The sequence below is a fragment of the Artibeus jamaicensis genome, unplaced genomic scaffold, assembly GCF_021234435.1.
Source record: "Artibeus jamaicensis isolate MK-2021 breed Jamaican fruit bat unplaced genomic scaffold, CSHL_Jam_final scaffold_833, whole genome shotgun sequence".
NCBI classification, from domain to species: domain Eukaryota; kingdom Metazoa; phylum Chordata; class Mammalia; order Chiroptera; family Phyllostomidae; genus Artibeus; species Artibeus jamaicensis.
The window spans coordinates 23214418-23242226 of NW_026522056.1; the positions used below are offsets into that span (position 1 = coordinate 23214418).

Here is a 27809-nt window from a genome sequence, read left to right on the forward strand (position 1 = left end):
ATTTGATGTAATCTCATTCCCAACCTTTAGTCTAGGTGTGCAGTAGGCTTGTGGGAGGGGGGAGGAAACTCTTGCCAATGAAAGCTTTCCCTTCCACTTTAAAGAATGCTCTTCCAGCCCTGGCTGGTGTGGCTCGGTGGGTTGGGCATCACCCGCGAGGCAAAAGGTCACCAGTTGGATCCCTGGTCAGGGCATGTGCTTAGTTGCAGGTTTGGTCCCTGATGAGACGTGTGCAAGAGGCAACTGATCGATGTTTCTCTGCCACATTAGTGTTTCTCTCCCTCTTCTTCTCCCTCCCCTCCGCTCTCTCTAAAACATAAAATAAAAATAATAATAATTTTAAAACCTCTCTTCCACGTAAATGCTCAGGCGTTCAGAGTTTTTTCCCTTTGCTTTTTCTTCCCCCGGATGGTGTTTGGGTGAAGAGAGAGGTTTCCGTGACCTGTGGTGGCCGGGAGAGGAGACGTCCCCTGAGCCTCGCTGGCCTGCTCCCTCTGTGCTGCTGGCAGTCACTGTTGACACCTGTCATCTATTCTCTCGGCTTGGTCCCTACCTTGGCTCTTGCTACATTACTGAGTCTGAGTTGTTTCCTCCTGCGTGTGCTTCCTCCCTCCTTTCCTTTCTCTTTCTTCCTGCATTTGTCACCCCTCTCGTCTGTCTCCACCCCCACTAGTGTTTAGTGAGCATCTACTATGTGCAAGGCACATGGATGGAATGACTCTCTGACCCTGGCCTCCTGGGAACCTGTGTTCTAAAGAGGGGCCTCAATCCAAAGAAGCAGAAGGAGTGTATAGGACCTATTCGAAGGTCACAGGTGCTCTGGGAAAAAGAGAAGAGAGATTGGAGCAGGGTAGGTGAGATCAGGAGAGCGGGGCGGGGGTGGGGCCGGGCAAGCTGTGGTTGGGAAAGGCAGGCAGCCAGGTGTGGTGGGACGCAAAGCCTGTACAAGATGAAAGGATGTCCTCCTTAAGAAACACATACAGAATCGTGAATACATCTTCCTCCCCAGAGTGATTATTTATTTAGAATGAGAAAAGGTTACACGAATTTGCCTGTCACCCTGGAGTTGTAGGTACTTAGCTTCTGACTCAGCCGTTCACTGGAACCGTTTCCATGGTCCTGGTTCCTCACTGTAAACAGTGTCTGCTACTCCACGCTCCATAGCTGCCGGCAACTTCCAGCACACGCGGGGGCTTGTGTGTGTGAGGTTGCAGGCAACTTAACCTTCGAACCTAAATCTGCTCCTGCAAACATGCACCAGTGAGAAGGAGCGATTTGTCCAGGATGTGAAGAGGGGAGCGGGCTATTCAAGGACACAGATGTTTGGAAAAGAATGTTTCAGGCGCAGTGAGTAGCTCGAGCAAATTCCGCAGCAGCCCTCCCTCTGTGCCGCGTGCCTGTTCTGCTGTGAGCACTTTTGCAAGCCCTGGAGTGGCACCGGTAGAAGCTGGCCAACACCTCCTGCTGGGCTGCACCATCTGCCTGGAGGTTTCGCGCGTCTTTCTCAGTATAAACTCTTTGACAGGCGTTACCATGCCGTGCAATGGGAGGTCTTCACGGTTTGTGTCCACTCGCAGCGGTCCAGCCTTATGTCTCCTCCCTGGACCCCCTCGTCCTGTTTCCAACATATTTCCTCCATGTCATTAACAAACCAACCAAAACCATTCACCACTGCCCAGGAGACCAAGTACCTCGAACCTCGTCCTTCTCAATACAAAGGGGTCGCTAGGGAGAGCGCCCCTTGCTCTGCCCAATGGGAGGGCTTCTCCCTCATCACCACCGTTCAGGCCACCTGCGGGGGACCTGGAGCGCACCCACGGTCTGTTCACAGCTCACTCCAACACACCCTGTTGACTGATCTTTGAACCAGGCCACTTTTACTTCTCGGTCAACAGGTCGTAGGTGTGAGACGTGGGAGAGGCGACGGCGCATGCGTTGGTTTCCTAGGGCTGCTTTACAAAGTGTCACGAACTGGGTGGCTTAAAACAACAGTGATGGTGCACCGTCTCAGGGTGCACGGTCAGCGGGGAGAAGGGAGGCAGAGAGAGGCGGTGACGTGGGGCGGGGAGCCGCATCTGCCCGAGAGGAGGGCCTTTCCTAAGTGCACGAAGGCCAGCACAGATTCCTGGGACTGGTTTCACGGACGCTGCTGCGATGTTTTAGTCCTCCTTGGTCTGGGCAGAGTCAAGGTTAAGGTGATTTGACAGTGGCCCAGAGATTTTATATCTTAAACATCTAAGTTACTTTGTGCCTTTGGAGTCATAGGAAACAGAAAGAAACATATCCAAGTTAAAAATCAGAAGTGTGGAGGGAATGATTCAGTGGCAATAACATTCCTTTATTATGCATTTACCAACAAAAAAGATAGAAAGACGTTTCAAAGCACATCTTGAGAACTGAAGAGGGACAACCTGAAAAGTCCCCAGTGTATTAGAGCTGGCAAATAGAAATTAATTTATCATAATTATTATCACCAATCATGTATGAGGGGGAACCCCCCCTAAACCCAGAACTGTCTTCTGGAGGGCGGGCCCCTCGTAGTTCAGGCCTCCCCTACTAGGCGAGTGTTCTAGGAACACATCAGTATTAGCATACCAGCTGGCGTTGTTGTGAGAGGCTGTGTTCAGCTTCAGTGAATTTTTTGGAAGACTCTTTCAACACGTTTCATGAAGGGTGACTTATGAGTGCACCTGCCCACACCTGGCTGAGTGTTCAACACTTTTTGACTAAAACTCACATGACCCCCATGCCCCACCCTCCCTATCCACCCGATCTTGTCCCGAGTGACTTTTGTTTCCTCCATGGAAAACGTCCTCACAGGGAAACGTCTTGCTGATGTGGAAGAGGTGAAACAAAAAACTGTTTTGAGCAATGGAAAAACTGTCTCAATAGGCATATTGTATCAAATGGAGAGTACTTTGAAGATGACTGAAGTTTAAATGGGTAAGAATAGATGCACAATTTTTAATAAATAAATTCTGTTTTGGGGGGTCCCCCTCATATTTTAAATCTAACCTCTGCATTGCTCTTAGATTGTTTTTCCTAAAATTGTTCTTTCATCATGTTATTACCCTGGTCAGAATTTCCAGGGGTAACCCATCCTCTCTAGGAGCAATCTCAAAACTTATTTATGATTGTGTATATATTCACAGAAGTATTTTAAGCATTACCCTTAATATACATGTATTTATAATTATACACATGTACTCCTATCTATCCATATCTTTAATATTAATTAAACTTCACTTTTGTATTTTTTAGATAAAAATAATTATAAATGAGTTCTGTAATATTTTTCTTCTGGCATCCCAAAGGGTCATTTAGTGCAATGAATTCTGGGTGATAATGTAAGCAGAATAGTAATAGTAATAGTATCACCCATTCTGGGTGATAATGTAAGCAGAATAGTAAAAGCATTCATTGTTTAGTACAATGAATTCTGGGTGATAATGTAAGCAAAATAGTAAAAGTACATGTATTTATAATTATACACATGTACTCCTATCTATCCATATCTTTAATATCAATTAAACTTCACTTTTGTATTTTTTAGATAAAAATAATTACAAATGAGTTCTGTAATATTTTTCTTCTGGCATCCCAAAGGGTCATTTAGTACAATGAATTCTGGGTGATAATGTAAGCAGAATAGTAAAAGCAAGGACATCAGAGATGGCGCAGTGGGGTGCTGTCCTGTGGCTTGTGGTGCTAAACTGTCATTGGGTCCTTTCACTTAACTGTGTCTCCTGACCTTTAGATATTGGAGACACCCAACTGTCCCCATGTTTATGAAACAGAAGGAAATGTTATCAGCTGTAACCTCCACAGGATTCTAGTTCCTAGAGTGGAGTTCCAGAGATGTGAAACAAGGATTCTGTCTTCCACACTGAAGGAGTATCTCCTTCTCTTGGAAAGAAGCCGACTGACAATAAAAAAGAAGGGTTTGAATAAGTCTCCATATAGGCTGAAGAATTTTACTTTCCTGCTGAAAAACATAGTCTTGGAAAATGTTAAAAGAAGGTTTTAGTCCTAATATTTTCACGGTTTTATAGCTTCGTAAGCCAAGAGTGATTGAAAACAGGAGGAAGACTCGCTGTCCAAGATTGTATAGTACAATATAAGGTTGCGCAGTGAGGTTGAAGAATATAAACGTTAGCAAGTACATGAATACTTACTTCTGTGGCTGTTGGCTATTAGAAATAGGACTGCAAATTTCCGCCTTGAGGAAGATTCTGATGATCTATGAAATGTCAGCTGATGTTGCCACAAATCAGTGGTTCAGATGAATCTCATAAAGATTATAGAATCTGCAGCACTTGTTACACAAAGATGAAAGAGTATTTCCTCTCTAAATCCCCAGTTAGCTACAGATCAATGGCATGCAAATCAGAAAGCTTAAGTGAGACCTAGGGTGTTGAAAAATAGTTAGGTTTCTCAGATAAGGAAAAATGTATTGAGAACTTGGGAAAACAGAACAATATTTGTTATTAATGGTTCCATCACCTGGCATTGGAGAATTTATAGCTTTTATATCAGCTTTCTGTAGACCATTTGAAAACTCACTTTTCCCTTTCTGTTGCAACAAATCTCTTGTCACTGAGAAAAAAATGATGTTTGATTATGGGAATCATCACCAATGTTCAACTTCAATATTAGTCACAATCCCTGAATGACCCGATGCACCGAAACTCTTCTTGCAAGTTTTAAACATAGATTTTCATGAATAAGTGTTCGCTCACAAATGTTTTATGTCAGGCCATGTGGATATAAAGATAAAAAAGGCAGGGCCTGTCTGACACTCAGGAATTTCACAATCCAGTGAAGAATGCAGATTAGAAGATAAACCAGTATCATTATATGACACTGGATGATGGATGTATGAACAGAAGCGTGTGTCAGCACATGGCAGGAGACCTAATCAGACCAAGACGGTCTTCCCAGAGGACAGGATGCTTGACCTCACTCTTCTGTTCAAGGACAGTAGGAGTTGGATCTGCAAGCAAATGGAAGAAAGTCATTCCAGAGAAAGAGGGTCGTGTGTGCAAAGAGGTGGGGGATGGGAGAGCAAGATTCGGAAATGAAGTGCCGTTCACGATCCTGGCACGATGAGCACGAATGGGCCAAAGGCAAGATCAGCAAGCGCTGTGTATATCGTGGGGGAGTTTGGCTGTCTTCCCAAGAGTAAAGGGGGAGTACTAAAGGATTCTGAGCAGTGAAGGTACACGACATTGTTTGCATTTTAAGAAAATCCTTTCCTTGCCCTGATGGCCCAATGGTTGGAGTGTCATTTTGTGCACCCAAAGGTGTGCAGCTTCAATCCCTGGTTAGGGCACATACGCACCTAGGTTACAGGTTCCATCCCCAGCCAGGGAATGTATGAGAGGCAACTGATCAATATTTCTCTCTAATATCAGTATTTCTCTCTCTCTCTCTCAAATAAATAAATAAACATATCTTTGGGTGAGGATAAAAAAAGAAATTCTTCAGTGTAAGGAGGAGATTCACAAAGAGACGATTTTGGAATACTAGAGAAATACTGAGTCACCAATCAAATCATTGAAACTGAAGATGGAGGACAGAAGAAAGATTTGAAAGATATTTAATGTAGAATCACCATGCTGTATATCTGAAACTAATATAACATTGTATGTCAATGATAATTAAAAATGCATTAAAAATGAAAATAATTTTTTAAAAAAATGAAGCTATTCAGGCTATAGCTTCAATAGGACATATTGAACAGTTATTCATTAGTTTGGGGGCAAGGAAGAGAGAGAAGTCTCAGATAACCCCAGGGTTCATGTTGGGAAAAGAATAGGACCACGGAGCAAGAGGATGCGGTGGGGGGCGTATTTGGGGGAAAGATGGTACGGGCTTTGGACATGGTGTGTTTGAGGTGCCCAGGGATCAGAGAGGTGGAGATGTTCAGCAGGAAGACACATACTTGGTTTTGAGGACCTGAAAATCAATCATGGCTCAAAGAAGATATTTGGTTGTCATCTGTTGTAGGGAAACCATGAGTGGAAGCCCCAGGGAGAGTGTGTAAAGTGAGGAGAGAGCCAGGTCAAGTCTCCAAAGAGGGAGAATCCTTAAGCAGTGATTGGAGGAGCCACCAAAGGGGAACCAATGCATGCAGACAGGGAGGTCAGAAGGGGACAGGGAGGCCAGTGGGGGAGGCGTTGCCTGGGGGAGAAATCATCACAGCGAACATCGGCACCTGACTCACCCTCATTGTCATTTTCTGAGCAATTAAAATGTCCATTTGTAATCTGTTTGCATGAGCCACTGAAAGTGAAAACATGTAAGTGTAAATAAACTACAGGACTACACACAGCCGTATTTTACAGGCGTGACAGCTACAGTTACTATCTGTCAGGTGACACCCTCCTCCTGCGTTCTTGTAGGAATCCAGAGGCTTTCTCGTCTGCTGTGCTTGAAGCAAGATTGTATAAAGCAATGATTCCCGAGGTTCTCTGGTATAGAAATAAAATTTTATGTTCTCTGAATGAACTCTAATATATGACCGAACAGATCCTTTTGAGAGATGCTTTATTATGCCGTAATGTAACGACTTTGCTCTCACAGGTTCAGTCATTCTGGTTTTGAGATTTGTCACAATGTCAGAAGTTATCCTGAGGTGTCCAGAGAGCAGAAATACTTTGAATATGGTGGAGACATATTTGGAGTTCTCAACCCTCTGTCACATGAACGTGGAACTGAAATAATTGAATGAGAAATAGACATGTAGAGGGCTTATTTTATGAGTTAAGGTCACAACATTTTATAATAGCCCCCCAAAGAATGCTGAATCTAAATCTGGGATACTGGTCTTTCAGGGCTCAAAGACAAGTTACTCTAAATTCAGAAAATTATTTGTTGGGTGTGGTGCTTGCAGGTGTGTGTTTGCCAGGTTTATGGGAGTCAGGCAGTGGCATATCTGGAGTCTAGGTCACCTAAGAGGTAGGATGGCAAACATGAGCAGGAACTGGTGCACTCTTCCCCAAAGGGTCTAAATTTTAGGTGGGCAGCTGCTCCCTTCTGGTTTTTCATAGGGGATATATTCTTACGTCTGTCTTTCTCTCTCTCCCTTTTTAAAAAGGATTTTCATTTATTTATTTTCAGAGAGAGGAGAAGAAAGGGAGAAAGAAAGGGAGAGAAATATCAATGTGTGGTTGCCTCTAGCACACCCCCTACTGGGGACCCAGCCCCAAACCCAGGCATGTGCCCTGACTGGGAGTCGAACTGGCGATCTTTGGCTTCTCAGGCTGGCCCTCAATCCACTGAGCCATACCAGCCAGGGCTCTTATGTCTTTTATATGCACCCGCTTAAATGAGATGTGAATCAAACACATCCACCCATTTTTTCAGAACTACTTAATTTATTAGAAAACAAACGTGGGTTTCACTTCTATGAAAAAGTGACTGTTGCCATAAGCCACCACCCACAAGAAATGTAATAGTTTCTTCAATTTATTATTCTGAAAAATGTGAAAAGGAAAGAAAAGTTGAAAGTGTCATATGTCACCTTTCCTCTGATGGCCAGTTGGTAACCTGTGGCCACGTCTGCTCGATCAATCTGTGTGTGGGCACATGTGTGTAAATATTGTTTGAACCAATTGAAAATAAGGCGTAGACATCATGACGCATCCCTCTTAAGGACTCTGTACACTCCTAAAAATAAGGAAATGTCCTGTGTAATCAGAGCATCACTTACAACCCCAAGGACCTTAACACTGGTGTAATAACATTCTCTATCCTTATGCCAATTTCTCCGATTGTCCCTGTGACCTCCAGGATCTAATCAAGAGCCACACACTGCCTTTCGCTACCACCTCTTTAGTCTCCCGCTATCCGGAATAATCCCCCACCCATTTCTCGTGCTGTTGTTTATGACTCGCTATTTTGAAAGAATTATCGTAGTTGTAGAACATCGCACAGTCTGAATCTGTGTTATTAGTTTCCGATGACCACTGGAGCAAAGTACCACACCTTGGGGTGCTTAAAACAACAGAAATTCATTGCTTTGCAGTTCTGGAGGCTAGAAACCTAAAACCCACAAGTTGGCAGCATCACGCTGTGGGGAGGGTACGTTCTCGTGCCCTCCAGCTTCCGGCTGCTCCCCGCACTCCGGGGTTTGGGGCAGCATCCCCCCGAACCCTGTGTAAGGATGCCATTCACTGCATCTCGGGTTTACCCTCTTCTAGACAATCTCATTTAACTAACCACATCTGCAAAGACCCTATTTTCAAATAAGGTTACACTCTGAGGTCCTGGCAGTCAAGCCTTTACTCTGTGAACTTGGGGGTGGGGGGAGATGCACCATTGAACCTGTAACACTATGATTGTTTCCTTATGACTGAAATGAGCTTGGAGAGTTTTGTCAAGAATATTTCCCAGGGGACACTGTGTATTTTTCCACCGCACCGGTCTGTCCCATTATGGGCGATGCTAAGTCTGTTCTCTTAGGGTGGTGTCTGCTGGATTCCTTTTGTTACTAATAAGCAACCTGGGGGTGTGGGAACAAAACTGAGAGAGGATTCAAGTGTGAGTGATTATCGGGAGCCGCTGTAGGGACCCACGTAGGAGGTGGGCAGGAAAGCCGCTGTGCAGGGTTGGGCATTGTGCCAGCCATCACCATGGGTTCTGAGCTTGATGCCCCAGAGAAGCCCGTGAACAGATCACCAACCGCCCCAGGGGCTGGTTGTGACCCTCCCCTGAGTTGCTTAAAGGTCTGGCACTTGCCCCTCCCCTGCCTGCCCGCAGAGCTGGCTCTGGAACCTGGTCCTCTGGGTCCAGGCTGAGGGGGACACCCGGGGCATCTGCAGCATCTACCCCCATGACCTTTCCAACTTGAGGAGCAAGTCACAGACGTCAGCTACTCTGTCTTTTGTCAGACTCTTGGGAGTGTTCTCTGTGCAGTGCCCTGCCTTTTGGTTAATTTTGGTTTCAGATGTTTATAGTCTTAGGAACCTGGGTCAATGACGGGTCTGCTTCTTGCCCACTACAGATTCTGTTGTCGATGATGTGGCGGGGGAGTGAGGAGGCACCGTGCACGTGTTTTGGGCGGCAGGCTGACAGCCTTCCCCTCTGGCTGCGCCTGCTGCGCATCTCTGCTGCTGTCCTGTTGCCCCTGCTCAGTGCAAATCTGAGTGGCTGCTGAGGCACTGGGTCTTCCCAGGGGCTGAGCTGCGTACCCCCAAATTCACGTGATAAAGGCTTAACCCCCAGAGTCACTGTACCAGAGACAGGGCCTTCAGAGAGGTAATTACTGTTAAATGAGGTCTTAAGAGTCGTCCTTTAATCCAGCATGACTGGTGTCCTTGTAAGAACAGGATGGGCACACACAGAGGGGACACAGAGAGAAGGCAGATGTCTGCAAGCTGAGCACAGAGGTCTCCCAGAAACCCACCCTGCTGGCACCTTGATCTTGGACTTCCAGCCTCCAGAACTGGGAGGACTTGCATTTCTGTTGTTTAAGCCACCCCTGCTGTGGCCCCTTGCTACGGCAGCCCTGACGATGCATTACATTTTCAGTTATTTTATGCTTGGTTTTCTTTTCTTTATCAGTATCCACATTTTCCCTCTTTGAACTTGAAGGAAGAGCTACCTCACTTCCTGGCTCTAAGACTCCCTTCCTGCCTGGGAGGCAGTTTACGCCCAAACAGATCCTGGGCCTTGTCCTTCCAATCCTTTAAGAAGAGAGGCAGAGCTTAATTCACAACCAACATTACATAACTTCATTATTTTTTCTTTCTCTTATCTTCACGCTCTCCAAAGGCGCTGACCCTCTCTGGGTGGAGGTCTGCAGTCGGCTTTCCCGGGAGCCTGCCTGCAGGGACGCAGGGACAGGAGGGCGGGGAAAGTGTGCTTGTCACCAGAAGGACCACACTCTCAGCTCTTACCTCGAGTTAGCTGCAAACACGAATCCAAAGCAGTGCCTCTCAACTAATCTCTGAAGAAGGAACCAGAGTTTCCCCTGCAATCTCTACTAGATTTATGTAAAATAAGTTAAAAATTAAGTTCTAGAAAAAAATAAAGACATACAAAGTATAAATTCCAAGTTCAACAGAAAATTACTCTGTTAAATTGCTGTGACTCTTTCCAGAAAGCATTCTCTGCACTGGTCACACACTTCACAGACAGCTCAGAGGCCCGCACCGGTCCCTGTGCCACGCGTTGAGAACAGTTGGTCTGAAGGGTGGCACCAGTTATTTCCTTCCTGAGTCATGGGTCCTCATCATCTGGTTCTGAGTCAGCTGAGCGGTGAGCCTGGGAGAACTCGCTCTCTATTTTCTGTGTCTGCCTTCCTATTGGAGCTCATCCTCCTGGACTTCCCTGCATGGTCAGGCCGTGCAGAACTGAGTTATTCCCGGAAGGATCTAAGGAAGACCTATGCTGTTCTTTAAAGCTTAGGTTTCTCAAATCCCTCTGATTGGAGCATTGCTAAGATAGACCACTCCCTCTCACTAAGACTGATAGCTCTGTGTAGGTGGTTCCGATCACTCTCGCTTTGGGATGGGTGACTCTTCCTTTGTCTCCATCTCCTATCGGCCTGTCCACGGGCTGTTGAAGGACTGTATGTGAGGCACAGCTGCAGTAGCTCCTTTCTGGGTCCAGGCGTGTCACCCACTGTAATGTTAAGTGGGAAGACAGAGAGTCCGGCAGAGATTCCTGGAGTGGAGTCACCTAGAACCCTTGCAGAGGAGCAGAGCTGCGTAATTTACACAATTCACTGGAACCAACACTCCCAAGGGAAGTGACCATCTAAGGGGTCAGCTGCGTTTTGTACCCAGTAATAAACAAAAGGTCGGAGGACAGTAGTCTTTGTGTGGGAATACTGAGTGTTCGTGGCCCAAGACAAAGGACGATTTTCATCCTTACTTGGACAACAATCTTAGCTCTGTCTCCCACCTATCTCATGAACATATATGTGACAACTGTCCCCTAGTGAGGTCAGCTCTGTGAAGAGCCCCCTGGAGCTATTCGAGGCGGTTTTGAATGAGTATGAGGGATCGCTGTGTCGTCACGATGGTCCTCATGCCAGACACCTACCTCAGCAAGAAAACATCATGTCCAGCTGGAGCACCCACTGTCTAGAAGAGGTGATGCATGCGTCATCCCCATTTCCTTGGGTGACTGACAAGGACAGTGCTGTAGGAGCAGAGAGGGTCCTTTTGCATGAATAGAATGTAGCAGATATGGGTGAGGCTGGTCTAGGCCCATGGGACTAACCCTGCCATAGCTGATTTCAAGGAAATGTGGTTCCATCATTTGTCTGGATTCTCAGCTTTGCCTGGAAAATGCCGAAATGCTAGATGCTGGAAGTATGTCGCCTGTGCACTTTTTCTTTTTTGTAAGACTGTTGAATCGAGAAAAAAGGCCAACCACTTCAAGGGGACATGTAATTGGATTATAAGGTAATGACACACCCCACAAGAGCCAGTCTTGTTATTTGGGGGTCACACCTAGAATGCTTACTCTCTTCTGAGAATCAGGTGTGGTAAGCCTAGTGACTTTGTCACTGGCTGTCAGCTCATGATGACTTAAAGTACACACATCTATTAATATTCTCTTTGGCTTCAAGCCTCGATTCTAAAAATCTGACCTAGCATATGTCATACTGGTTTTCATGTGATCACTAAACTCATTATTTTCCCCAGATATAATCTTCTATTTGATGACTCAAGCACTAATGAATTCAATACAATTTCTGTTATTGTCAGAAAAATCCTGGTAGATTCTTAGTTATTATCTCAGTTAATAATATAGGCCTGAATTCAGAGGTGTAATTCAAATTTTTTCGAAGCCGTGTGAGATCTGTTTGCTTCATCTTCTGCTCCACGCATGAAGCAATTAACTTCGGTTGTATCAATAGAACACCGTCCCAATACCGAAAGGAAACTTGTCCCAACATTTTGCAAACTGTTTAAAATATTAAAGTCATAGAGCTGGAAGCATCAGAAATAGTGGAAAGTAGAACCTGGCTAAAGGCAATACAACGAAGACATCGGGGTGGGGGGAATGCTTGACAGTCTGCTCTCTCCCTTCCTTTGGTGGGTCTTTTGCTGGAAACATGGATGGGAAGCATCGGTGCCTCATGACGAAAGTCGTGTCTACATGAGGCCAGGAGTTGGACTGGGTTTTTCACACTCCATAGTCTAGGGTAGTAAAAACATCATCTGTAATGACAGATTACAAAATGACTCTATGAGAGCCGAATGGGGCTCAATTATTCTCACTGGAATAAGAGTCTGTTTCCAGAGAGATGTAGTAGAACATACACAGAAAAGAGTGCGGGGGTGGAAGAGCAGCCTTTGGCCACCAGACGGAGCCTGCAGAGCCCAGGACTGGTCCTCAGTCCTGGGTGTGCTGCCCACGTCCTCCCCACAGGGTCCTCGGAGGGCGGAAACGACCTCATGACAGCGGTTACCTCGGAAGGACATTCCATTGACCCTCAGGTCTGTTGTTTTGATCTGTCAGGTTTTTTTTCCCCTTTCCTTCCTTTAAAAAAAATCTCAGTTGTCCCATATTTCTCCCTTTCACCTATTTCTTCGATTGTCACAACTGGGGGCAAGCTTTCCTCCCCCGTGCGTGGGCCATGGATCACGCCTTGTTCCTGTACAAAATTTTGACCCGTGTTTTCACGTTTAAGCCACACCAGGTCTGCACCCGGCTGTTCTGCGGGTGCTCCACGAACAGCTATGGCGTCGTGCACTTTTCAAGGCAGAGTACTTTCACCTCACCCCACTCCCTAAACCAGCAGCTTGTGCTTCCAAGATGATCTTGAGACACAGTACAGCGCGTCTCTGTAGTCAGCTGGATGGACAAGCTGAGTGTCCCCTGTATTCGATTCTGAAACGCCTTTCACTGATAAACCTCCTGGACCTCCACGAGGATTAATTTAAACCAAAAGGCTTCCCCATGAATTTGATAATACACGGTATCAATACACGGCGGAGTTCAATCATTTGTAAGTGTTTTATGGGTAGAAACACAGCGACTCAAAAGGCAAACCGACTCATGAAACCTTGCCCCAGACACAGGAGGTGCCCATGGCGGTGGGAACATCTGCGCTTTGCCCACCCCCAATTCCTCCCCAGAGGTCCCGTTCTCAATCCGCGCCACAGTGCCTCGCTGCTGCCGGGGAGAAGCTTTCATTCATCCGGCCACTAGAGAGCACTTGGAGACTGACAAACCCGGGCCAGGCTCCCCGGCCTGCGCTGAACCCCGTCTCCAGTGCCTCGGGCTGCGGCTCAGTCACTGCGCCATCTAGCTACCTGCAGAAGCCTGCAAATGGCCATCAAAGCTGATGGATGCATTTGGTGAAGCTTAGTGACCCGTGGTGGTGATAATGAAGTATTCCGAAGCCCAGATAACATTCAATTCCCTCACGATGGTTCTCTGCCCCTGGCGACACCACTTAGTTGGAACTGCTGCCTGACGCCTGGGTCTGAGGCAGGCCTGAGAGCCGGGCTGCAGGTACCCGATGGCCCCTTCTGTCCTCTGTCAGACTGAATTCCTCTCCCAGAGAAACTATTGCTTGATATTGATTCCAGTGCAAGAGATAATTTCAGGTTCTCACTCTGTAGTTCACCCAAAGCCCCGTTTAAAATCTCAAAGAGGTTTTCCACAGCTGAGAAGCACGTTTCAAAAGAACAGCTCTCCGATGTGTTTAAAGGACCCTCGGCTACATCTTCGGGTGTTTCATCAGCTCTTCTCATGGATCCACTATCCACTGCGATGACAGCTGAGCCATATTATACGGAGTTGTACCAGCACGACCATCCCGTTTTCTAAGAAGCTGTCACATTTTTGACGCTCGCTAGCCTGTTCCTTACTGTGCTCTGAGAAGTGTGTAGTTTCTGCCGAGCCAGGTGTGTGTCTCTGAAGGTCTAGGCAGCGAGAAACTCGTCAGGCGTCTCAGTGGGACTGCAGCAGCGTCCATCTGTATGGCAGGGGAATGTGAGTGTGTTTGGATGAAGCAGGGGTGGGGAGCTTGTCGGGAGGGGGCCTTGTGAATGAACCCCACCCTCCCTCTGCTGGGCCCCGTTGCATCTGGGCGGGGGTCTGGCTGTGCATATCGATATGACTTTTCTGAACGTTTCCCGAAGCCATTTCATTCTGGTATCGTTGTTTGCATCAAAGAGAAATCGAAGCCATCGTCAGTTCTGGCCCCGATTCCTGCACCGACTGAAGGGTTTGCAGGGGATTTCGTTGATGTTCTAAGAAATCCTAAATAATTTCTCCCTCTTTTGAGTGACACTTGACTTTCAAGTAAAGAATATTTCTGCATGTGAAATGTCAGTTCTGTCTAATAATAACCTGCTTAAAGTGCCACTAACATCGCTGAAAGAATTCGCCACCATTTCACTAAAATGAAATTCCTTCCCCTCTCTGGGTGCCTGGGTGGCTGAGTCTGGTTAGAACGGCGACAGGCGGTCACAGACAGGTTGCTTCATAATGGAACTACACTCTAAAGTGCTAACTTCTATCTCACCTTTTGCTAATACGTACCCTTCGTGAGGTGACACTGGAATAGCAAGGCGATGACTAGGACATTAAGAAAGACTTCCGAGAAGTAGACTCCTCCAGGTTTCAGGAGGAGCCAGGAATATGGAAACATAAAGGAGTGCGAGGCACAGATAAGGAAGGAGTTTACCTGGGGCTGGTGCATTGCTGTGTACACAGTGTTGCCTTACAGCAGCCAGACCGGCTCCCAGCTGTCAGTCTCTAAGCCAGGCCCAGACTGTCCTGTCCTGGAGGGTGCTCCCCGCCTGCGCTTATTTATGTATTTATTTCGGGTGATTTTTTGTGTGTGTATGTGAGTGAAAAGATAGTGGAGCTCTACCTGCAAAGTAATGCTATCCCTGGAATTTCAACAAACATCAAGTTAAATGGTACAAAGCAGAAAGATCGCTTGCCTGTGTGTATTTACAAATACAAGTATTTGCCCACCACTTCACGTAGGCTATGGTAGGGAAGGGACAGACTGTCATTTTGATATTTAGTAAGTGCCAAGAGCTGGCACTCCCTCCTCCATGCCTGGCCTCCACCACAGCTCTGGAGACAAACGAAGATTTCCTGAGACGCAGTCTTCTCCCCCAGGCTGCGCAGGACCTCATCCTGGGCAACTTCTCAGGGCCAGGTTGGGATGAGAATGCTCCCGTGCGCCCGTGCAAGCTCTTGTTCTTCACGTCTTATATATCGTGCATTTCTTCCAAAAAAGAAGCTGGGCTATGAACAGAATGTTTTACTACACTGAAGTAACAGGGAAGGGATCTGGGGGTAGCTCTGCACCCACAAACTTCTTCCTGGGTGGGCAGAAAGATTTTTTTTTTGTAGAAGACACACAATGAATCACGTCCTACTGTGGAACAACTCATTGTTGTCTAGCATTGCTACTTACCCATTGAATGGTTAACCTGTCATGTAGTTTTATTTCTCTTTGGCATAAAATCAGAGCAAGATGATTCAGCTTTCTTCATGCTCCTTGAGGGCCCAGCAGAGCGCCTTCCACAGACTTGTGATAAACGGCTGTGGGGTCATAGATGCAGAGACCAGGGATGAGCAGCGGGGCAGGGAGGAGGCCTCAGCAGACCAGCGTGTGAATGGGAGCGAGCTCAGCAGCCTTTCCGGGCCGAGGTTCCTCATCTGTAAAAAAGAAGGGGCTGGGCTCAGCAATTGCTGAGCTCGCTTCTGGCTCTGTATATTCTATGCTTTAAAAGAAAATACTCGCTTCCTGAAAGAAGAGACTCTTGTCAGGTTTCTGGACAAAAGAGCCCCGGGTGTATTTGTGCTTGACCTCCTACCACATCCTGATTTTCTACTCTAACGAATCCAGGTTTATCCTTCAGTGAAATGGCCCAGCTCCAGGGGCCCTTGGTGTGCTTCTAACACTGTGTAGATAACTGACTTTTCTTGCAGGACAGTGGCCACTGGGACCAGCAAACTATTAAATCTCTCCTGTTCTCAGAAGGATGACTTCACGAGTGTCGTTCCGGTCTCTTTGGTTGATATTTAACTCCCTCCAGGGCTCGTTTGAAGAGAGCGTTACTATCCAAGCATCTCAGAACGCCGGGTGCTGACTGCGCCCTGCGTTTTGTCATCTCGGGGCTGTCCTTCAAACACGGCGGCAGACAGAGGTTGGTCAAAACGAGACTCTGGGAAGACCCTGACCTCCCACGGCCGTGTTGGTCTCTGTCACCCCCCGCATCGAAGCGCAGAACTGCCCACCATGAACAGCGCCAACGCTTATTCAGACGGGATGGGCTTCCTTCCTCATTTTGTTTGCTTGTGCCTGTAAAAGGTGACGACGTTTCACCTCGTGTCACTGATCGTCGTCCTCAACGCCAGGACCCTAAACGTTCCCCTCAAGGTCCGCATACCCAGTGAGCTGCGGTACTGAAGTGCCAATTAGATTCCCGCTTTCTCACTGTAGAAGTTTACCCACCTCGAGCTCTCTAGTTAGCTGATCGAAGCCACAACATGCCAATCAGGTTCGGTAGCCACTAACTTCCCAGTACAATTTAATAGGGGTTTTCATTACAGCGATTCATGGGCACGCACCTTGTTACGTCAGTTAAAATACAGACTTCAATGCCAGTAAAGAACTCTATATCCAGAACCATAACAATGTGTTGATTACCTTTCAGTGGTTTACATGGTGACCCCAGATGAGAGGGAATAACTTAACGACATCGTTAATATTGCTATAAAACTGGCAATCTGATAAATTCTCTTTTGGTGAGGCTCTTCTGCCGAGCCAGCAGAAGTGACGGTTCCGCACAAAGCATTATCTTTTCTTGTACAACAGTGAAAGCTTACACGCTACTTGACAAGTTTGAATTTTAAAAAGTAAGAATGATTGGCACTTGGTAACTTACACAGAAATATAAAGTGGTACAAGAAAATTGCCCATTTCTTTCAGATTTACATTTTCTGGGGTTTTTTTCTCTTAAGGAGTGCTAAGACGTGTAATTTCCATCAACTTCAACCAGTTATGTATGAAAGAGGCTACAAGTTCAGCTCTGTAGAGAAAAAGCAAGTCGTGGGGAGAAGTGACTCCCACAGCAAAGCACACAGCCTGCCAGCCGCCCTCCGTTCTGGTGCGAGCGATGCTATTTGCCGGCCAAGACTGGGCTCCTAAGCGTGAGAGATCGCACACGTCTCAAAAACAGCTCTGCTTGTCTTTGGTTCTTGACCCAGCAGCCCCCGTGTCTGCCCCATCCAATGTCTTTCCAGATCCCTTCAGCGCAAGGAGAAAAAGGAAGCAGATTCAGAGGGAGAATCACAATTTACAGATAAAGACTTCTCTTTATGCATTGGCAGAAAGCAGTGATTGTCTATTAATTCCTTTATTCAGTCAACAGGTATTGATTGATATACAACAGCAATGTACCAGTTCTATGCATACACCCTGTTACCATTTCCTCATTGATCTTCATTGTCATTTGGAAGATTGATTGTAATGATAAAGACCACAGGGGCCCTCAACTCCTAACACAGATCCTGTGCAGGCATCTTGAATTTTATTTTTTGCTAGGAATATTCTGTCATGTCCATTTGCAGTCTGCGTATCTTTCACCGAACACAAACTGCTGTCCTTATGTTGAAACACATAAAAGTATAGTGACAAGACCATATTCTTAATTTTTTTTCTAGAATTTTCACTGGCTTCTTTTTCGTCGTAGCAGATCATCGAGTCAGGCCCTTATCAGTTGGTTGGTCATTGCCTTGCAGAGCAAAAGGTCACAGGTTCAATTCCCAGTCAGGGCACAGGCCTGGTTTGCAGGTTTGGTCCCTGGTTGTGGTGCATTTGAGAGGCAACCCTCTAACATTTCTCTCCCTCCCCTTCTCTCTAAAAGTAAATTAATACAATCTTAAAAAATAAGATTTATCTCTATTTAAACTCCTGCATGGAAACAGAAACAAGTATTCCTTTGAAAAACAGTGAAGGTGTTACTTCGCCTCAAAGTACAGTTGTTGGGCTAAGAAAAGAAGTTTTTGGTCCTGACAACCACTGGATTCGGGGCAAAGCTCTTCCACGAGGTGATTTATCTTCTAACGACACTTACTGTGTTCACTGAACCAGCAGGATGGTGTCTTCATTCAGCATTTATCTGAGATGGGGGTGTGGGGCATAAGCCCCACGGGGGCAAGAACTGGTTTATTTGCTTCACTGCTGTTACTCACAGCACCGAGCACATAGAGAATGAATAAGAAATTATCGAATGAATGACTCTTCTTGATTTACAGATGAGGGAACAAAGACTCCAAGAATGTAGCCACCTTCTGAAGGTCCCTTGGGTGGTAAGAAGTGGAATTAGAATTCCAAGTCTAGTTGGGCTTCAAGGCCTGTGTTCTTTCTCCCACGACAAACTTGATGGACAGCCAAACATCCAGAGCCCCTCCCTCAGTTCCAGATTCAAGTCCCAGCCTTTCCTGGGCGAGCAGAGTCTGTGGGAGAAGCGGTGAGACAGCCCAAAAGAATCTTCCCTTGACTTCTGCCTTTTTAATCCAGACCCCCCCACCCTCGAGGCCCTGAAATGTATCCCAGGTTGTGTCACAGATCAGACAGAGGTAACTTTGGACCTGTAAAAAGGGAGCCAAGCCAACGCCTAAGACAACAGTACTTGCAAATGTCTGGCTGCGTCCTCCCCTGTGGAGAGCCCTGCCCCTGGCTCTTGATACGGCTGAAAACACAGTGAGTCTATGCCTGTGTTTCGGGGGGGAAAGATCCTTAATTACAGACCAAAACACAAGGTATGAACAGGAGAGATTTAACACCTACCTCCGCGCTTTGGAGTTACAAGGTGTTAACGAGCAAGATAAACCAAGAAATGCATTTCCTCCCCTTGACCACCTGGGTTGCTATTGGTGCCCGATAATTGAGAATCTGGATGGTTTTCTGTACTGAGCATGATGTCATCCTATCAGATGGGAGACGTTCAGCGAACGGCAGGATCAGCCAGGGCAATGTGCTTGCAGCAAGCAGGACCCTGGATTTATGGCGGAGGGGAGTGTGTGGGTTGACCAGAATGGAGAATGATGAGAAGTAACTAAATTATGCATGACAGGCCTCCCGGCGCAGAGGAAGGAAGGAAGCTTAACGATGTTGTGGTCCAAGGCCCAGCAGCAGTGGGTGATGTATCGGTTGGAGTGGTAAGAAGAGGAATGGACCTGTGAAGACTCCAACACTGTACTCGACCGTGACTGAGACCACTGGATGGATTAGGGAGGGGGCGGGGGACAGGAGCAGAGCATATAATACAGTTCAGTGGCAACAAGACAGCCGAGCAAAGTTAACGTGACATTAAAAATCATCATTTTAATCTACGTAGCTCTTTCAAGCCCGAGTCTGATCAAGGAAAAAAAAATCTATCGTTAACGATGAAGTATTTTTCTCCTTCGCTTTCCCGGCACCCACCAACTGCAGTACATAATTTAATTATTGAATCTACAGGCCGGACCACGGAGATGAAGAATGATGTGTCTGCTGCAGTGAGAAATTAGATAGAACCAACTGTTTGTGCTCATCATTCTTCCTGTGTTAGGCTAAATTAATATAGTTTGCAAGCTTTTGTTTGGATTAGTGGCTCAGATCTGGGATGTGCCAATCAGATGTGTGATTATTACAGCAGCTATTATTTATGGAGTGCTGGCTGTCTCCTCCAGCCCTGCGTGCAAAACAAGGGGTGCATTTGTCAGTCTCTGTGCCGGAACCGGTGTTCTACCAGACTTAGGAGCTAGACGTCTTAATAAAATAATGAAGTTCAAGAAAACCAGATTTAGCTCCTTGGGGCGTATGACTTTAGATATATCACTGAAGGTCTTTCTTTTTGACCTGGGCCACGTTCTGATCGTTCAAACAACTGTAACAAAATAAGCACAGTTTTATAGCTGGCAAATGTTATCAGGAGACTACCAGGACAGGTGTGCAAGGCAGTGGAGGTTGCGCAGGGCAGGGGGCAGGCTTCAGCACACATTTCAGGCCCTTCCACAAAATTTGAGTGGAAACGGTAAACTGGTCATGCACAGCACAGATGCAAATGTATCTCCGAGGCAGAGCGTCCAGTCCAGCATAAAACTGCGAAGCTGCTGCTAGGGGTCAGTGTTCCCCGCGAGGACAGAGCAAAGCCTCGCAGTGGGCCTGGCCCATTGCAGGGCCCCAACCAAGTCTCCTCACTTCCTGCCTCTGCGGTTTTATTGCACCAGACTCGTTCAGATCTTCTTTTATTCACACATTACATATTCATAATTATTGTGAGAGCTTGTAGTTGACGGTACATTCAGGTGGGGAAGGAAAAAAAAACCTCACCAACAACAGGAACAACCCAACCCTCAGATTCAGAGAACTGAAAAATGCAACAATTATTAAGTCGGATTCTCCAAGCGCGCAAGCGGGTCCTCCCTGCGCCACCCGGGGTCCACGAATGCCGCAGAGGTTCCGGGACCCCGGGACTCACGTAGGCGGGGCCCCCGCCGCCTACAGCGCAAAGTCAGAAGCAAAATCTGCAGGTCACCGGCTAGACCACTGGCTGAGCGACCTAACTTTGCAACTAGATCCGGGAAGCCAAGGCGTCAGCGCTAGGCGGGCGCCGCCTGGTCCGGCCCCCTCCCCGGAGCGCGCCGTTTTCCTAGCCGCTATCTTCCGGCCACGCGGCGGCCCCGCCTCTGCTCCCGACTTCCTTCCCGCGTGCAGCGGGAACCCACCTCTGCCTGCAGGTCGCGGAGCGGGGTTGGGCTGGGGACACGGACCGCGCGCCACGTGGGGCGGCTGGAGCGCGGGGCGCGGGGCTTGCAAGCGGGCTGGGGGGCGGGGCACGAAACACAGGGCTGCCCTGCTCTCGGTGAAGCCGGCTCGGCTAACTCCGTGGCGGGCAGCGTGGCCTGTGGGAGGCTTTCCAGCTTGGGTGGGGAGCCGACAAGAGAGTAGATGCGGGACTCTGAGACAGTGTAGTACTTCTGGCGCCCGCGGGTTCGGTGGGGGTGCGTGGTTCCGTCCTGGGATCGGAATGGAGGGGGTGGGAGGAGCTTGGGTTCTGTCTCGGTGGGGAGCTAGGGGTACCTCCCTGGACGGATCCCTTCTCTGTTTCTGCAGCTGGGTTCGGGGCACCTGGGAGCATTAACCCAGACTTCAGTGGAAGGGCTGGTGGAGGGTAAATTCCTTTCCCGCCTCTCCTTCCTCTCCCCCTGGCACTCTGCAGCGATAAGGATGCCAGCCCTTTAGCCCGGTGGTAAACAGGTCCAGTCTGGCATGGCTTTCTGTTAAGGGGGCTTTACAGGCGTCTCAGAATTTGGGCCACGTAATCATTGGGTAATGCTGGTTCCGGGCCCCACCTGTCCGTGCATCCCAGTCTCAGGCGCTGGGGCAGTGCTCACCTTTCTCTGGCCCAGATGTCTGGGCGTTCTCCAGACTTCTCAGTGATGAGATTCACCCCGTTCTTGGGTTGACCTCCTTCCTTGACCTTGAAAGGGCCCCTCCCCTACTCTGCTGGAGCTTTCCTGATTTGATCTGCCCTATCTGGGGAAACTAAGGGGAAAGGGAAGGGACAAATTAATCCAGTTAAGGTCTGCATTGGGGCAATGCCAAGTAAAGTTCACCTGGCAAGGTAATATAACTGGGTGTGATTCAGGGCAAGTTATCCAAGTTCTCACAGTCTCTAAGATGGGGTGCCACCATCTACCTTAGCTAGCAAGGAGGTTGTAGTAAGGTTATGTATATAACCTTCAACACTGTCTGAAATATGTTATACGATCCAAAAAATGTTCTCTTTTTTCCTTCCTGCTCGTGCTGGCTCCATTTTATGAGGGATGGGGCTGAGGGATGAGAACAATTTAGGGCAGACATTTTAAGATATCCTGTGCTAAAGTAGTAAATAGATATAATATTTGGGAATGTGAAGCTCTGTGTTCTGAATTGAAACTTTTGAAATAGTAATTTAATTTCTTAATTGTTTTTTCTAAAGACCAGAGACCATCCGGAGTCCATGTTCTGTGATTTCTGACTGGTAAGTGTAACTGAAGTTTCTGAGTTCAGCGATGCACAGTTCGAATGTGGTCGGGGTGGGGCGGATTGGGGGGGCTGGCTCGCCTGAATGCTTTTCTCCCCTGCTGTTGTGTTGTTTTCCTTCTAGATCCAGCCATGAGCTCCATCCCCTGCAAGAAACGCGAGGACTACTTGGAATGGCCTGAGTATTTCATGGCGGTAGCCTTCTTATCGGCACAGAGAAGCAAAGATCCAAATTCCCAGGTACATGTGCTTTCCAGGAGAATGTGCTGTGCCCCTACCTGCTCACGTCTTCCTGTGACAATCATCAGGTGTCTCCAGTACCTGCTCTGGGGCCAGGGGTGCTCTTTCTTTGGCTTGTGGGAACTGCCATGGAAAACAAGCAAGGAGACAGAGCTCTCAGCCCCCCTCCCCCAGACGCTGTGTGTCCTTTGAGAGGTCTGCAGGCGTCTGGTTTCATTTACCATCTCTCTAGGAGAAGACAAGGCGCTCCAAGTCACCAAGTCTTTGCTCATGTTTCCCTGCAGGTCGGAGCCTGCATCGTGAATGCAGAAAACAAGATCGTGGGCATCGGGTACAATGGCATGCCAAACGGGTGCAGCGATGACCTCTTGCCTTGGAGGAGGACGGCGGAGAGGAAGCTGGACACCAAATACCCTTACGGTAGGACATGCTTTGTGTTGCCTTCTGCTAAGTGGCAGAGCCCTGGTGATTGCTTACATACCACAGTGGGTGAGAAGGCACCTTTCCCCTTTTCAGTCACCAACAGCTGGAAAGAAAAAAAAAAATCTTACCAAACTACCCCAGTTGCCTGTCCCTATCCTGGAAGTTCCAAAGAGAGCCAGTGAATGGAATCCTGATGGTGGTCACGCAGCCTGGCCCCAGGGTCCAGGGCTCTGCTGCCTGCAGTGCACTTGGTGAGCTTCACTGGTGACCTGCCAGGCAATGGTGTCTGGCTTCTGGGCAGAGGGCCACCTCCCCTGGCTGAGGACTGCGAGTGATGGTGCTGCAGGTTTCTTTGCTTCCTGGAAGCAGAGCCAGCTAATCAAGCCCTGGCCGGGGCTTAGCTGTGATGAGAAACAGGGCTCAGTCAGCCCCTCTGCCTACCCTGGACATCTGGCGCAGGCTTATTTCTGGGAAGCAGGAAACAGACTGGGAGCTGGACCACGGGAGATGGATGATGCTGTAGCCTCCTCCTGTTCCGGAGTCTCCGGAGTCTCCGCAGTCGCAGAGTGGGCGTGGACAGACCACAAGCCAGATGGGCGGGACTGGCCACCTTTGGCCCTGCCGTCTGTTTTTTGTCTTTAAGTCAGGGAAGGATGCCTCCTATAATTTGCTACCTATCTGAGCCCCAGGCAGAATCCCTTGAGAGAATATCTGGGAGAGACAAGCTATAGCTTTACTTTCCCTATAATTCCCTGGAGATTTTGTAACTCATGCTGTAGAAGGGGCAGACTGGGCTGCATGTGCGGTTGTTGATTTTTCATAAAGTTAGGGCCTGTATTTACATCTGGAAATGAACGGGCCAGCTCTGGTGGAAGTCAGGTGGACTAAGGCCATCCTGTGGGGAAGAGCGTGCCTTCGGAGGCGGGGTTCCGAGTGCGATGGAGGAAGTCCTTTCGCTCTGTCCACTCTGCCCTTGTAGGCTTTCCTCTGGGTTCTTTTTCCCTGAAGAATTCCAAGTCTCCAGTTAGCCTAATTTCCATAGTTTACTAATGACCTTGATCATCTGAAATAAACCCCATCCATTTCTTTGTAAGCTGCTTCAAGCAACTGCTCTCTTTTGGGGAAAAAAAAAAAAAGGTGCCCTGCAGTGGGGAAGGAATAGTGGCACGAGCATGGGGAGAACACAAAGCACTCAGGGTTTTCAGGGAGTAAAACGCAGTTCAGGGATTAAGGGGATTTCATAGTCAGATGAGTCCCTTGTGGGAGCAGGCAGAGTGAGGCCCCAGCCGGGAGAAAGTACAGCTGTCTGCTTAGCCTCTGCTTTCCAGCTGAGGGGAGCTGGTGAACTGAAAAAGGGGCTCACATGTTTTAGGAACTTTCTGCCATCTGATTTGATCATAAGCTTTTGATGGTAAGAAAGAAGGGGAGTGATTAGTTGTTTGTGGGCGCGTGCAAAGGTAGTTTTTCACAGTGCCCATTTCCAGGGTCCCGTGTAAAGTTGCAGAATGAAAGGGTCCGCTAGTTCAGGAGGGCACTGAAATGTGTGACTGCCACTCTCGTTGCTTCCCAGGGTCCAGACAGGGAAACCTTGGTCCCTGTGCTGAACCTCCATGGGCAGGAATTCTCAGGGTGTCGGTCTGTGGCTGGACTGCCATAGAGGGGTCCCCGTTGCAGCTACCCAGGGGGACCTGTGTGGTCCTCAGTCACTGTGAGCCCCAGGCAGATGGCTGGTAGCACCTTCTCAACCCCCAGCTTTCCAGTGTCCCGGAAGCTCTCAAGTGGCAGATTTTGTTTGTTCTGAGACACTGCCCTTTGTCTATAGTTAGAAAGGGTACCTTTCAGAGCTTCTGTCCAGAAGGAATGATAATAATAATAATAATAATAATAATAATAATAATAATAATAAAAATAATAAAACCCCACACAGGCATTGGTCCAGCCTCACTGATGTTTTCTGCATTATTTCTTTTTATCCATATGATACCTCTAGGTTTTCAAAGCTCTTTACCCTTGCTTATCAATTATTCATTTTACAGGTAGCTGTGTTGGAATGTAGACAATTTTCTTTCATGAGAGTAAGCTTGTGATTTGATGTACCATAAAAGTCATAGAAGGCATTAAATGGTTCTTAAAAGGCATTTAGTATTACTGCCGCCCTCAGACACACAGGGGCGGGCTTTCCGTCCAGGTAACGATGGCTGGCTCTACCCTGCACGCTCAGTCCTGTCTTTCCCGAGGGTTTCGGCCGGCAGCGTGGCGCCAGGTTCGGTGGCCTTGGCTGTGCTAGAGATGTTTGGTGATCGTGGATGAAAGATGCAGACCCTTTTTACTCCTGTTTGAAGACTCCAAACTTAAAACAGGAAGTGCTAGGGTCTGGAACTGGGGAGGCTTGACCCTGGCTTCGATCACTGACGTAACCAGCTGCCGTGTCGGGGAGAACGATGGTGACATCTAAGTTGCCGTCAAGGAGCTTTGGAGATTATCCAGAACTCCAGACCCATGACTCGTCAATTCCTCTGAACTTATGGGGACCCTCTCAGAAAACATCTGGACCCCCACCTACGTCAGGCTCTGGTTTAACTTAGTTTTGGGGGGGTTTTGTTTGTGAGTAAGAAAATCTGGGATGACAAAAAGCTACTTGATAGCAGTCACACTCGTCTTTAAAGTAATAAAGTAATATTGCTTTTATTCAACAGCATTCAGGTGTGTTTGGGGAAGTGTATTATGTACCAGGCTTGGGGTTCACCCAGCCTGTGGCCCTGCACCCCCTGACACCGCTTCAGAGGTCCTTGGGGTTCTGTGCCCACAGGGCCCAAGTCTGCCCTATCCTTTTACGGCCCCAGAGCATAAAGGCACTTCTGGGATGCCACACCGGCAGGGTGACACCTTCTAGTCCCAAGCTTAGCACAGTTTGCTACCCACTGTGTCTGCCCTGAGCAGTTTTTCTGAAGTGTTGCCTGGATCCTAGCTCAGCGGGCCACCTCTTTTCTGCTCCTGGTGCGCCTGAGTGAATGGAGGCGTAGACGCAGTAACTCTCCAGAGGTCAAGTGCTGGTGGGTAGGCCTGCACCTCGCATTAGGCGGAGAGCCATTTGGGCGTGGCTGGCTCTAACACTTCTCCAAAGGGGAGCTCCAAGTGGGCCTGGGTAAGTTTGAGTTCAGCGATAGTGTACACAACTTAATGTTCCGTGTTCCTTCTGTACGAGCAGAAGTCGTTCGTCTTGATTGACACTTTGCGGAAAGGAGGAGGGCCTGAATGCTCGTAACATAATAGGAGACAGAGCGTCTCCCGGCTGTGTCTCTGGAGAGAAACTTTTAAAAGGGTGTTTCTGTTCTTCCAGCTTTGGGATCAAAACTTCACGAAACGGTTTGATCATAATGTGGTATTAACATGGATAATGAAAATTTCCCCTGCCAAAGAAACTGCTCTTTATCTCATCCTCTTCCCGAAAAATCCAAAAGATGGCGCGATGTCAGTAACGTTAAGTGGCAGGAAGAAGTCAGCATTGTTACAGTGACACCTTTTCACACGAATGACAATTAAATCGGGAAGCAGCAGATTTATCTAATTTAGCATTGAAAAAAACTTTGGGAGCTTCTTACTTTATAAGGGGGTGGTGGTGAAACCCGGGATGATCGGCTGACATTGTCAGTTCCTTTCTCTTGGTGAAATTCATTGGCGTAAGGCGTGTTTAATCAAAATACCATGTTTATAAAATGGAGGTAAAATACCCCCAGTGATTCAGGTACCTTGCTTTCCCTGGGTTTTTGTAGCCCATTTTGGTGAGTGGTTTGCAGCCAGGAGCTGGAGGAGCAGCAGCTTCTTTCATTGCCAAAGCCACCGCTGAAGTTAGCGTTTCTAACACCGCGCTCATTGCGCTCCGCTGGCCTGCGTGCATCTTCGTGGCGCGCTGTTTCCCGTGGGTCGGGGCTGGTGGGGAACACGTGGCCTTCTCTCCATCCAGGGATTTGAGAAGCCAGGATTGCATTGCCTTTGGCATCACTTTTCTCTGTCGTGGACGGGACCGTGACCTTACTGTCCCGAGGGCGGGTGGTAGCCACACCGCAGGTGTGTCACGCAGAATGGACACATGGGCCTCTTCCCCGCGTGGGCTCCTGTTTCGGCAGGGACACTCCAGCAAGCCTGTCATGCTGGGGACGAAGATGCTGGAGTTAGTCAAGGTGAGAACTCAGCAGGGCAACTTGAAACCGTTCTGCCAGTGTGTGGCACTGCTCCTTTGAGGTTATATTTAAATGTAGTCTTTCTCTTTCCGAGCCAGCATCTTGCAGAGCATGCGTAGATGTCGGTTCAGGGACTGCTTAGCTGGTCACCTCACCCCCTTGAACCCCGGCTTTTTCCTGACTGCCATGCAGGTGATACATCTCTTTGGCATCTAGAAGATCTAGACGGTGTCTTGAGAAGCTGATTTGTCAAGAAGTTAGAAGGCTGACCCTTCTTAAGCTCTGACTTCCTCACATCTTTTAAGAACTTCTTAGTACTTAAGATCCGAATCATTCCTTCAGCCAGCTGGAATGGAACGCCCTCTGGCTTTGTTAGGCAGACGCGGGGGGGTTTGGTGACTTCTATTTCTTTTCCTGCAGAATTCTGATGTCATGTTTAGCTTCCCACCGTCCCTCTGCTGCCTGGCCAGCTAGGAGTTGTGGCCGGGCAGTGGGTCAAATGAGGGGCTTTGTACAAAATAACTAATCAATGGAAAACCATTGAGCAAGTGTATAGGAAGGATAGAAAGTAGATGATTTTTATGAATCGAGAAGCAAACTCAGATTCTACTGTGAGATGTTTCAGATAAACAGGGCAACATGGCGGCTTATACATGAGGCTCCCCCCCCAAAAAAATGTTAACCAGTGTGACATAAGCATATTTCACTTTCAGGTGTAATTATTTATAAACAGTTTCCAGAAAACAATAAATAATGATTTTTTTGGTTAATTTATTTGATTTTTATGTATTTTAATCTATAGCTTGAGGGCTAATTATTTTTGAAGAGCTAGAGATTCCTGTCTTACGCAGTTTCTTGGAAGGATGTACTGTAACAGTCCCTTGCTCTGGAGAGCAGATGCCGGAGATGCTGAGGTGCTCACCAGTGGGGTCAGACCTACCTGTGAAAAGACA

General features: G+C 47.8%; 1 protein-coding gene across 1 annotated transcript in view; it reads left to right on the plus strand.

The window, feature by feature from the left end:
* DCTD (dCMP deaminase) overlaps positions 1 to 27809 on the plus strand; it is a 79474-nt gene that overhangs the window by 35700 nt on the left and 15965 nt on the right. The window contains exons 3-5 of the mRNA XM_037128830.2: positions 21969 to 22010; positions 22137 to 22252; positions 22537 to 22672. Of these exons, the coding sequence (XP_036984725.1) occupies positions 22145 to 22252; positions 22537 to 22672 (244 nt within the window). The 5' untranslated portion in view covers positions 21969 to 22010; positions 22137 to 22144. The remainder of the gene's footprint in view (positions 1 to 21968; positions 22011 to 22136; positions 22253 to 22536; positions 22673 to 27809) is intronic.